This window comes from Elephantulus edwardii, unplaced genomic scaffold (assembly GCF_000299155.1).
Source record: "Elephantulus edwardii isolate Elephantulus edwardi_28Jun2011 unplaced genomic scaffold, EleEdw1.0 scaffold00077, whole genome shotgun sequence".
Classification (NCBI taxonomy): Eukaryota; Metazoa; Chordata; class Mammalia; order Macroscelidea; family Macroscelididae; genus Elephantulus; species Elephantulus edwardii.
In genome coordinates, this window is record NW_006399827.1 from 12,423,647 (window position 1) to 12,435,576 (window position 11,930).

Below are 11,930 nucleotides of genomic sequence, written 5' to 3' on the forward strand. Positions count from 1 at the left end.
CCACCTCTCTCCAGATTTTACCCTGTGTGGGCTGATCACCTCCCTGTTGGAGGGAAGTTCTTATGGATTCCATATGGAGTCCCTCAAGACAATTGGACCAAGGTAAAAGGATGGGGAGGTCAAGGGAACCCATCCAGCCCTTCCCCACCCCTTCTGCCCAAAGAATTACAGGCTCGGAGAGTATGCAGCATTTATTACAAAGCCAAGAGATACAAATGTCCCAGGGCAGGAGGAGGACACAGTCACAGGACCCCAGACACAGGACAAGGTGCAAACACAGACAAACCCCCTGGGTGGGGGCTCCCAACCCCACACACCTACTTGTGATAGAATTGTCTTCTTCACCTTCTCCCAAACTATGTACATTTGAGGAAAAACAGGTGGGCTGGGGTCTGCCCCTAAGGAGTATGAGATGAATCAGACCCCACAGGTTTTTGTCTTGTGCTTTTAGATGCCCCTGTGGTTCTGTCCTGACTCTGCCTCAGGTGAGGGTGGAAGGGATGGAGGGCTAAGTTTGCCCTGGGCAAAACCTGGAGTCTGTGCTTGTCTGAGATTTACCTGACTTCCCCCTCTGCCTTGCCAGGCTCCCAGGTGAGGCCTCACCACCAACAATATTGGGTAAAGGTAGGAGGTGATGAAGCTGGTCATGATGCTAAAGCCACAGTGGCATTCCAAGGGCTGAGGCCTCCTAATGCCTGAATCTTCTCTTCCACAAGATAAATGATGCAAAGGCCACACACACAGGGGGAGAGGGAAGGGAGGGGGGGAAAAGGCAGAACTATTTATTCTTTGCACAAAGTTTCCACTGCAAGAGGAAGAGGTGAAGAGATGCCGCCTCCACAGGCCACCTGCTCCTCAGAACCAGGGGATAAACTGCATTTGTAAAAGGCACTGTCATAGCAATTCTCTAGACATTCAACAAATGGAGGGAGGGGCATACTGGTTGGGGCAGGACAGCAGCCAAGATGAGTAGAGCAATGGGGTAGACCCCTCTACACACCCAGATAGAGTTGTGCCTAAAGCTTTTAGAGCTAGTGGAGCCCCTTGGTACCCCATCCACTTTGGGGAACACAGGGAAAATGGGACAGGCCTTTACTGAGCCTCAAGTGGCCCTTCCTGGCCACTTCCAGGCACCCCAAAAAGAGCAAATTACACAAGACCCCTAAAAAGGAATACCCCCATCCCACACACATACATACACATACACACACATAAAGTTTTTGTTTCCTGTGGCATTTAAATTAATCTGGCTGGTCCATAGAAAATAAGTATGTATATTTGGTTTTTCCTATGTACATATATATATAGATTTATTTATAAAACCCACCCCCCACCCCCAAGGTGGGAGGAGCTGGGAAAAAAGTAGAAGAGGTGGAAAAAAGGGCCCAGAAAAAGTGGAAGGGTAGAGAGGCATGGCTGGAAAAGGAGAGGGTCCTTTCCCTCAAGTTAAGGGGGGCACAGGCGCACCATTGACCGTCATCTTGCGCCCCCTGCTGGTTGAAGATGGTGTTTGCAGGCAGTTCGAGGTACCCCCGTTGGCAGCTGTGGAGGTCCCACTGGCTGTCGAAGGGGGAGTAGGGGAGGTAGGGTGGGCGGCTGGGGGTCCATGGGAGCTGGGAGAACCATGGGAGGGGGTGGCTGGGCTGGGCAGGGAGGAGGAGGTGGCTGGCAGGGTGGCAGGGCTGGGAGCCTTGTCGCTGACTGACTCACACTCGGAAGCCCCGCTGGTATTGGTGCCTTCCGAGAGGGTGGGCGCTGTGGGCAAGGTGAGCCGCTTGCAGGCTGGCTGGACGCGATACTTGAGGGGGAGGGGGCCGTTCTGCAGGGAGGAAGGGACAGAGAAGGAGGGGCTGCTGTCAGGAAGAAAAGGTTGCCACCCAGCTTCAACTCATAGGTGCCCCAATTATTATTATTATTATTTTATTTTAAAAAAATACTTTGGAGGAGAGCCTTAATAGTGAAAGAAGACAGAGGAGATCAGAGATACGGAGTATAAGAGAGACCATAAAGAGAGGCTCAGAAAAAGCGAATGGGCAGAAGGAAAAAGAGCTATAAGAAAGGCAGAAGAATCCTGGATTTTGAGCACATTCCAAAGGATCCTTTTCTCCTGCTAAGCCACCCTAGGCATGCCTAGTGCATGGGACAGGGGGTGAACTGTGATTAGAACAGGTTCCCGGCAGGCACTGATGAATGCTAGAACCTGTAGGAGTCCCTTCCCCATCTCCCCCCATCCTGCCCAGCCTGGCTCACCCGCCGCCAAGGGTAGATATAGGCAATATCCATGAGGGTGTAGTATTCCTTCAGTGGCTCGTCCTCATAGAGAACCTCCACCTGGGAGAGGAAAGGAAAGGATAGCATGACCCTGGCCAGACTCAGAGCTCTGATCACTGCTTGAGTCTACGGGGTCATTAGGAGCATTTTTGGCTGCCAGGTAGTTCCTTATTAACCCTGGGAAATTTCAACATGAAGTTGATTTCCCTCTCAGAGCTCTGACAACGTAACTCCTGTCCACCAGGTGGGAAGGTACTTCTACATTGTGAACATGCCCTCAAGCCATCCACAGTGCTCTGGCCAGAAGCACTCAGGGGGTGGGGGGTGGGGTGGGGAAGGCCCCAGGTGAGCAGGATCTCCTGCAGCACACCGCTGGCTGCTAGTGGAACTGTCCAGTGGAATCGGTGGCTTACTCAGAAGGTATTTTAAAAATACTGATGCTGGGTGCTCACACGCACAGGTTTGGTTAACGCAGCAGCGAACTCCCTGTCTACGAGGGCTCCACAGCTCCTGACCTACATGAACTTGGACTTAACTGGGATGGCATGAAAACTAGGCATTGGGAGTTTTGAAATGTCCCAGGTGATTCTAATGTGGAGTAAAAGCCTAGGATCTCTTCTTGAAAAGGAAACCTGGTGGCCTGGTGGGTAGAGTGTAGGGCAGTTTGAATCCACCAGCCGCTTCACAGGAGAAAGATGAGTAGTCTCCTCTTGTAAAGATTTCTAGCTTTGGAAACCAAGTGGAGGGTTGATGGCCATAGATTTGGGTCATCTTAAAGCCTGGCTTCCCTTGGGGAGCCCTGGTGGCCTAGTGGCAAGAAGCTGCACTGCAATCCCAGAGGAACATGGTTCGAATCCACCAGATGCTCTGCCGGAGAAGCAATATCCTCCTGTACCGGTCAGGTCTGATTTGACGGTACACACACACAAAATAATTAAAATAATTTAAAAAATTTAAAAAAAAAAAGCCTGGCTTCCCAAAATGTGGCCCCATGAACCAGCAGCAGTGGAAATGCCTATTTCAATGCTACTCTTCAGGCTTTCAGAATCAGAATCTGCGTTTCAACTAGCTCTACAAAGACACATATCCATACTCAGTGGTGGGAAGCACAATTCTATGGCTTCTTCACAAAGTCAGTTTGCCTGGCTCAGATATATCCTATGGTAACACACACACACAAAGTCACAATTCCAAGAGTATGCACACTCAAACCCCTTTTGGTTTGAACACTGACTTTAGGAGCCTAAATGTCCCACCCTAATTTTGGTCTTAACTGCCCTTCTGCATAGTAACTCATGTTAACTTCGGTGACACCAGCCAACCCAGAACAAAAGCTGAGGTCTACGAATTATCAGACCTTCACACATCCTGGGACCCACCTTGTACTTGCTGGGTACATCCATCTTGTTGCGGAGAAACTTGGCGAGATGCATGACGGTCATGGCTGCAGGGCACCGCAGGAAGCGTACCCCTGTCTGCTGGAAGGGAGGCACCCATGGGGCTTTCACTTGAGCCAGCCGCCCAGCCCACACCCGCTCCTGGGCAGATCCAACACTCACCTTCTCCTTGTCCCCATCCCCATTTTCCAGGGGACCCTTCTTCTCTTCCCGGTCCCTGTCAGGGTAAACAGTGAAACTAGAGACCCCCTGGAGAAGACAGGATGGCCCCAGTCCACACCCCTATAGGGCCCTCCTGAAGGCACCCTTTCCTCCTAGGGGAATGAGACTGGGGTGGGAGAGGTGGCACCCCAGTAAATCAGCTTTGGGCCAGACTTGCCTAACACCCTCGTAGAACTCGATGGAGAGGCTGACAATCTCGTCGTCGCTCAGGGCCCCCTTCTCCTGTTCCAGAACCTCACCACGGTCCTCGTTGGAGCCATTGGGGACTGTAGAAGGAGAGAGCTCTGAGAAGCTGGCCTCAGAGGGGGGAATGTGCCCCACTAGGACCAGGTCTTGGCTCTCAACAGGGTGGGAGTGGGGATGTCCAGCAATGCTCAGGCTGGTAGTGTGGAAGGGGCATGACAAAGTCAGAGGGCGGGGGCAGCGCCACACTCACACACTTAAGCCCCAGGCTGTGAGCACACACATGAACACACTCACCCTCCGTCAGGGGGTACGCTGCATAGAAATCCCGTCGCCGTTTCATTTCATCTGGAAGAAGGAAGTAGGGTGAGGAGAAGGGAGCAGACAAGCAGACAGGGTGGGGGATGGATAGCAAGTACCTTTAAAAAGGCCAGGGACCAACTTGTAGACAATATCTTGGAGGGTTTTGTCAGATCTGAAAAAAAAGTGTACAGAGTGTCAGCAGCTGTCACACCCTGGTCTCTCCAGCCACGAAGGGGTCCCTTTCCTTCCTCTCTTCCTGAGATGCCAGACCTTAGGGCTCTTGCAGGTGTGTCTTTCCCCCCATGTATTTGTTAACCTATGACAAGCTGGATGCACACCAGGGGGAGGGGAAGGGCTGGATCCTATGCTTCCCAAACACCTTCATTACAGGATTGAGGAAGGATGAGGGCTCTAGGGGGAGCACATGAGGGGACATACCCTGAGCACCTAGAGGTGAGTGTAGGTGGAAGGAAAAGGCTCACGCACCTGATGCTCAGCAGTGGTCGGGTTTTGTGGACCTGCACATCACACATAGGGCAGTATTTGTTGGTCTCCAGGTAGCGCACGATGCAGGTTTTGCAAACTTAGTGGATGTGGAGAGAAAAAGAGGAAAGTCGGAACCCATTCACTCTCCAAGCACTGCCCTTGTGACCTCGGCCTCTGTTAAGACTGAGGCACTCTCTTTGTCCCCACTGATCATGCTGTTCAAAGACCTAACATGGTGACACTGTTTGTATAGGTATAGCTATTGTTAGCCTTGAGGGAAGATGTGTGCATGTGTGAGAGAAACATAGACAGGTAGCAGAATGATGTTGTGCATCATGGCAAGTTCTAAGTTCCTCTGATGGTGGATAAAACAAGAAGCAGCCTTTTAGTCACCTCCCTGGGTCCCCGTGTCCCAGCTATAGTACCCATAGTGCCTTTTCAGGAGACAGAACTTCAGGCACAGACACAGATTTCAAATGAAAGTCATTGTTATGAACTGGACTGAAGCGGCCTGGTCTCCCCTCCCAGGCATCCTTCCTTTGATCTAGGACCCCCATCAGACACCTGGACCATGATGGCTCCTCAAGGCAGAGGCTGATGTTCTGCCTTCCCTGGGCACTACCCTTCAGCTAGGCACATCTGCCCATGCTAAGAAGCATCCTCCACCTAACTCACAGGAATGCAGGCACTCCACGATGGTAGTGGCATCGATGAAATACCCTCCGCAGAGGGCACACATGAGGTGAGGGTTCAGCTCTGTGATCTTGATCCTTGTGGTTCGATGCATGATGCCGGGGTGGGGGGTGGGGGGACTGGGGAGTGTAACCCTGGGAAATGAAAGTAGAATCAGAAACTCAGAAATCCAGCAGTCCTTCACTAACAACCAAGCACCATCTCTCCTTGAGCCCAAGGCCCAGGGTAGTGTATAGAAGAGGCTGGTTCTTTCTGGTCTCTTGTGATGCTGGGGGCTCTGAAGAGTCATGCAACCTGGAGCAACAAGGTCAGGCTCCATCACAGGAACAGCAGGATAGATTGAGGTTAGACCACAAGAAGTACTCCCCAACTCTCCAGAGGCAGTGGTGAGGCAGGGAAATGGGAGCACAGGGTTTGTTTTCAATTTTCCCCAAATCTCCCTACTTCTAATCTGTATTCACAGAAATGGTAATAAGCACTTAGCTGCTAACTGAAAGGTTAGCAGTTTGAACCCCCTAGCCGCTCTGCTGGCAGAAAGATGTGACTGTCTGGCTCTGTAAGGGTTACAGTCTGGGAAACGCTATAGGGTAGTTCTGCTTTCTCCTGTAGGGTTATTATGAGCCAGAACTGACTCAGTAGCAATGGGTTATGGCTATGAAGGAGTTCCTGGTGGTACAGGTGGTTAAGTGCTCAACTAACAGTTAAAGGTTGGCAGTTTGAACCCACCTCCTAGAGGTGTCTCAGAAGACAGATTTGAAAAAAAAAAAAAAAGAAGACAGGTTTGGTGATCTGCTCTACAAGGTCATGTTGTTGTTAAGTGCCATCGAGTCAAGTATGACTCACAGCAACCGTGTGAACAAAAGATCTGAACCCCATTTTATCCTGTGCCATTCTCAACACTATCAAAGGTCATAGCCTCTAGAATTCTATGGAGCTTTTCGACCCTGCATATGCAGGGTCACCCAGAATGGAAATTGACTCAATGACATTTAACAAGTGCTATGAGGAAACTCAGATAATAGAAGAAAACATCCCCTCAGCCCCCCAACCAGGTACAAAACTCCTGAGGAGTCTTCCCATTCTATCCTACTTAGCATATCCACTCCCGCTCCAGGGCAGCCTCCCTGGAAACACTGGGCACAGGCTGCCTTATTTGAAGAGGGCATCCATCATTTGTCCTCTGCAGTCCACTGGACATGGACAGGCAATTCCCTAGAAACCCACTCTATGGGACTACTAAGAATGGTCCCTACATGCTGAAGTTGGAACCAACCCCGGACTCCTCAGCAGAAGCAGTCAGGCAACCAAGGTAACAAGACTGTCATCAGCCCCTCCACAAGAAAACGCTCCAACAGCTCATAGCTCACCGGCTCCAGGAGTTCCTTATGGACACACAGGAGTTTCCTCACATGGGCATGGCCACTCTCCCACCTGGTGAGACCACAGGGAACCTCACCCACCTAAGCACCCCACCTGACCCCTGACATGGCCTGGAGAAGACGGTTGCCTTCCAGCTCTGGACTGGCTGATGTGCTTATGTCTAGGTACAGAAGTCAACCTGCACCTATGAGGGTCAGCCCCTCCCTCCCTTCTGCCAAGCCCCAAGAGCTCCTTTACAACATGCTTACACCCTTCTCTCTTTTCCAAAAGGATTTCTAAAGCAGCCACATTGAGTTTTCTAGGACAAGAAATTCACAGCCGGGATCAGCAGTTTCTATAGAGACCCCAGGATGAGGTTGGCCTGGACCCAAACAGCAAAGAGAGGCACAGAGATCCTGGCCAGGGACCAGGAGAGATCGAGAGACACAAAGGCCACACTGGGAGAGGTACCAAGTTGGAGGGCAGACAGAGGAAGGGACAAGCCAGACACCTGCAGAAATGCAGCACCCCATAACTTGAAGGAAGTCAGGGGATCCCCACACAGAGTAGCCTGGGTCAACCCTCCCTTCATGGTCCTCCCTTCACAATTATGCAGAAGGCTTGCTGGCTACTCCACTGTTTGGGTGTTTCCATAGTAACTTTGTCCTTGGCAAGAGGCCCAAATATTATTACAACCATCCAGAGGAAGAAAAAGGAAGAACAAACTCCAAGTGGCTGTCTCTCCTAAGAGCCATCGTATGTATCTTTGTCACCAAAGATACTTCACGTGACTGCTTGTCTTCTGTGTGTGTGCACATTCAAATGCATATGTGTAGACACTCAAAACACATCGGGGATAGAGCTCTGGTGGCCTAGTGGTAAGAAGCTGTGCTGCAATCCCTAAAACATGCAGTTTGAATCCACCAGATGCTTTGCAGTGAAAGAGGGGCAATCTCCTGTGCCAGTCAGATCCAATTCAATGGTACACACAAAACAAAACCAATAAAAACACATTGAGGTCTGATCTTGCTGGGGGTCCAGGTTGTCAGGAAACTCACGCTTTACACACACACACACACACACACACACACACACACACACTCTCTCTCTCCTCACAGTGTCTTTGCCACCTCATTCACACACTTGCTGTGTTTTCAAAACAGACACTTGCTCTTCCAACCTCCACAGGGCCAATTCCAGCCAGGCGGGCTATACTCTCGCACCAGGAGCTTCACCCTCACCCTGGTGCTTCCTTCCCTGAGCATTTGTGGGAATCCACACCAAGCCCCTTTCTGGATGAAGAAGTAATGAACTGTGGTGCTTCACGGAATCAAATGTTCCTCCTTCTTCCCTTTAAGAAATGAGCACCCCCTGCCACACTCCCATCCCTAGGGCCTCAGACAGTTACCTCTGGGGTTGGGGGTGGGGAGAAGCACTGATTGGCTCCTCACCTGATTGCCATGGTTACCTGCAGGGCCCTGCTAGCAGGTGCCAAGAGCAACTGTAAACAGGAGTTCTGTTCCCGCACAGCACCCCCTCCCCAGGAAGCTCAGGGCCCATATTACTGACATCCAATTTCCTCCCCAGCTACACTAGGCTGGTATGTCATGGGAATAGGGAGAGAGAAGAGGGCTGGTAGGTGCTGAACCCCCAACTGCCACCACTTTAGAAAAGAGGCTGGGAGATGGGACTAGATTAAGAGAGACAAATCCCGAAAAGCGGAAAGGTGAGACCAAGAGGCATTCAGATGTGGCCTCTGTGGAGGATACCAACCCCATCTGTGCCGCTCTTCAGGGGGCCTGGCATGGTCTCCCACCGCAACACAACCTTTCTTCAAAGGGGCCCATGTTCACCAGTGTCCTCTGGCCCCGATTCATAGTCTTTAATGGTTGACCCTTGGGTAGCCCATGTTCCTGGCCCTTGAGGCCCAGGTCCTGGCTATAGTTGTGGCAGGAAAGGAGGTTGACAAGTACCCACTCCAAGCCCAGTAATTATCTCTTTTCATCCTCAAAGCCCCTCACTAAGGGACTTTCTCCATCTCTCCATTCTAATTAGTCCCCCTCCCCCAATTTAGGCCTCTGTCTGTCATAGTCTCCATTTGTCCTGCAGAAATAACCAGTGTCTAACAACCCAGAGGCCCTTCTACTTAATCAGATGCCAGCAACAGCATTCTTTGCTTGGCCTCTTCTCCAAACAAATTAGCCCAACTCTCTCACTGTCTTCTAAGTCACTCCAAGTCACAAGCAGAAGTAAAAGAGCTCTTAGAAAGCATCCTGTCACATTCTTTTCTTTTACAGACGAAGAAACTCAGAAGAGACTTGCCTAAAAATCACATGGCAAAGCAGTGGTGGGCCTGGGCCCAGAAGATTCCTGGCTCCATTCCTGTGTTCCTTCTACCCTGGCATCCGGGCCAGAGGTCTTGCTCATCGAAAGAATCAACAAAGGCAGCCTGACTCCATCCAGAGCGGTGGGGAAATGGGCGCTGAGTGAGCCTGCTGAGAGGGGGTCAAAGTCTGCCCAAAACATCCCTTTCAGTATCAGTCTGCTCACCTTTCAGTAAGAGGAGGGAACAGAACTAATTGCCTCACCCCAGCTATGGTGAAAAAGGGGAAACTGAGGTTCTTGAAGTGGCAACTGCCTCTCCATAGAAGCAGTGAGTTACAGTGCATTGGGAAAACTCAGACCCAACTTTTTAGGATTCCTTCCCTCTCTCTACTGCATATGGCTTCGGGAGCTTTGCTGGCTCAGTGATAAAGAACTGTGCTGCCAATGCAAAAGAACAGGGTTCGAATCAACCAGCTGCTCCAAAGATGGGCAGTTTCCTCCCCTGCGATTTACTGCCTCTGAAAACCTCCTAGAAGGTCTGCTATAGGATGGTTCCAACTTGAGGGTAACAACAGTAACCTGACGGACAGGTTCAGTTGTGCATGTGCCAGTGCCTCTGTGTGTATGTGTGCATACACCTGTTTGGGGCCAGAGGGAAACAATGTCAACTTCACAAGTTTCCTCAATCTTTGATCCTGGCCTCACTCCAGAGTAGGGAAAAACTCTTACTTTCTAAACCTGGGCTCACTACCCTCCTTCCTTCTGTAACCTCTCAGTTCCCTGAGATCAAAAATAAAAACTCAAATATACAGAGCTGCATTCTCGCACACACAAACACAGCCAGCCAGACACTTGGCCAGACATATGAGGCCAGACACACCCCATCACACTCACAGCCAGACCAGAGCCAGGCCCACACTTGCCAGATGCAGAAGCCACCCCCACCCGCCCAGCACAGAGTCAGACATTGCAGCCTGAAACCGGAGCTGCACACACACATACACACACCTTTTGTGCATCCTCAAATTATAAGCCTTCTAGCAACAATGGCAGAACAGTCCTCAACCTGGGGGTGGGGGGGCGCCCAAAGGGTGGGGGAAAGGGGTGGCCATCTGACCAGCGAAGTTTTCCACATTTGACCTGCAAAAAGCTGGACCTCTTCCTGTTCAAGCTCTCTCCATCCCCATGGCAACATTTCCATCAACCGAGAGCTATCCCAGCAAGGCAGAGAGGCCCCCTGTCTACCTACCCGCTAAGACTTCAACGTGAACTTCACCCAGCTACACACTGGCTTAGGTCCTACCTGCCTCAGCCCCCAATGCTAAACCAGGGAAATCCCTCGGGGAGAAACAAACCCTCCCCACCAAGAATCTGCAACAAAGCTGGCTTTATGTTCCTTCTCTAAGTAGAACACCTTGGAACGGCGGCGTAGAGAGAGGGAAGAAGGCGAGAAATTAGTTTCCGGAAGAACTGCAAGAGGTCCAGGGAAGGAGGTAAGAGAGTAGAAAGAGAGACCACCAGGAGACCCTCCCAGCGACGGCAGGGGGGACACTCAGAGACAAAGACCAGGGGGAAGCGGGTAATACTGCCACAGCATTTATGGGCAAATTGATCAACTCCAGGCCACCACCTTCCCCACCTGGGACCAGACAGAGCCTTTCCAGGCAGATGTGTGCAGTGGGAAAGGGAGAGAGGCATGCCTAGACCCTCCGAGAAGAGAGGAGGGGCAGGGTGCGTCAGCAGGCCGAGGGGGTCCCAGCCCCTCAGGGCCAGTGGCAAAGGGGTCTTGGATGGGAAAGAGCGGGTGGAAGGAGGACCAGCCCAGCGACCCTCCAGGCACGGCGGGCGCCGGCAAGTATCGCGATACGTCCCTCCAGCTCTCCACTCTCGCGTCCCCGAGAGGCCAGGTCAGAGGCTCAGGGCCCCCCGTTACCGGTGGCCGCTCCCACCTTCCCCAGAGCCAAACTTTCAGCGGGGCCCAGGAGGGGAGTTCTCCCAAAAGCAGCTCTGGCGAGGTGGTTCGGAGAGGGGGCGGGGCGCCAGGCCTGGGATGGGGGGAAGGGACAGGCGGGGGGAGGTGCCCAAGAGGAAGGGGACCCCGGTAGGGAAAGGTGCCCTTCGACCTCAAAGCAATCAGAAAGCATGTCCCCTGCTTCCTGGCCCCAGGTCCTCGCGCGGTCCAGTGCCCACGGGCGAGGCAGCGAGCGACCCCCTCCCCAGACAGAGGGGGGAGGTCGGGGAGAACCAGGGGCTGCTCGGCGCGTGGGGAGGGCTGCAGGGGACAGAGAGCCACCGCAGCGCGTACCCCAAAAGTCCGCACGGCAGTCCCAGACCCTACCCCTCGCTACCTAAGGGGGCAGGGTTATCAGGGGGCTGCGGCAAAAAGAGGTGGTGGTCGAGGGGAGCCGCCAAATCGTTAAAAGGGGGAATCCACTTCGGCCATCTTGGAAGGGAGGAAAGAGAAAAAAGGGAGAAAGAAAGGAGGACGGGGCGAGCTAGGCTAGGGGCTGGGAGGGCGGGGGACCCGAGATGAAGGCCCCGCTCAGAGCCTCCCCCTCCTACAAGGGCTTGGAAAGCAGGCGAGGCTGGCCCCCTCATGCCGATCCCAGATGGTTGGGGGCTAGGAGAAGGAAAGGTAGGGGAGTCTGCGTCCGCTTACCTGGGTTCGGGGTCCGGTGGGTCTCGGGGAGG

At 52.4% G+C, this 11,930-nt stretch overlaps 1 protein-coding gene across 1 annotated transcript; it reads right to left on the reverse strand.

Moving 5' to 3' along the window:
• Positions 1–1,277: 1,277 nt before the first annotated feature.
• PCGF2 (polycomb group ring finger 2) lies at positions 1,278–5,657 on the reverse strand. Its single transcript, XM_006889365.1, has 9 exons — positions 5,538–5,657; positions 4,863–4,959; positions 4,493–4,548; positions 4,371–4,421; positions 4,048–4,156; positions 3,831–3,885; positions 3,651–3,746; positions 2,251–2,331; positions 1,278–1,819 (listed from the first exon to the last, which is right to left on the reverse strand). Exons 1-9 carry the CDS (start codon positions 5,647–5,649, stop codon positions 1,442–1,444), a joined length of 1,035 nt encoding a protein of 344 aa, XP_006889427.1. The 5' UTR covers positions 5,650–5,657; the 3' UTR covers positions 1,278–1,441.
• Positions 5,658–11,930: the final 6,273 nt, after the last annotated feature.

What these genes read in the sequence shown, in the direction of transcription:
- PCGF2 (XM_006889365.1), bottom strand. Translation starts at nt 5,649, where the DNA reads ATGCATCGAACCACAAGGATCAAGATCACAGAGCTGAACCCTCACCTC. An exon ending in CGACCACTGCTGAGCATCAG is followed by an intron (nt 4,549 to 4,862) that starts GTGCGTGAGCCT and finishes CTTTTTTTTCAG; the next exon opens with ATCTGACAAAACCCTCCAAG. An exon ending in ATATCTACCCTTGGCGGCGG is followed by an intron (nt 1,820 to 2,250) that starts GTGAGCCAGGCT and finishes TCCTCCCTGCAG; the next exon opens with AACGGCCCCCTCCCCCTCAA.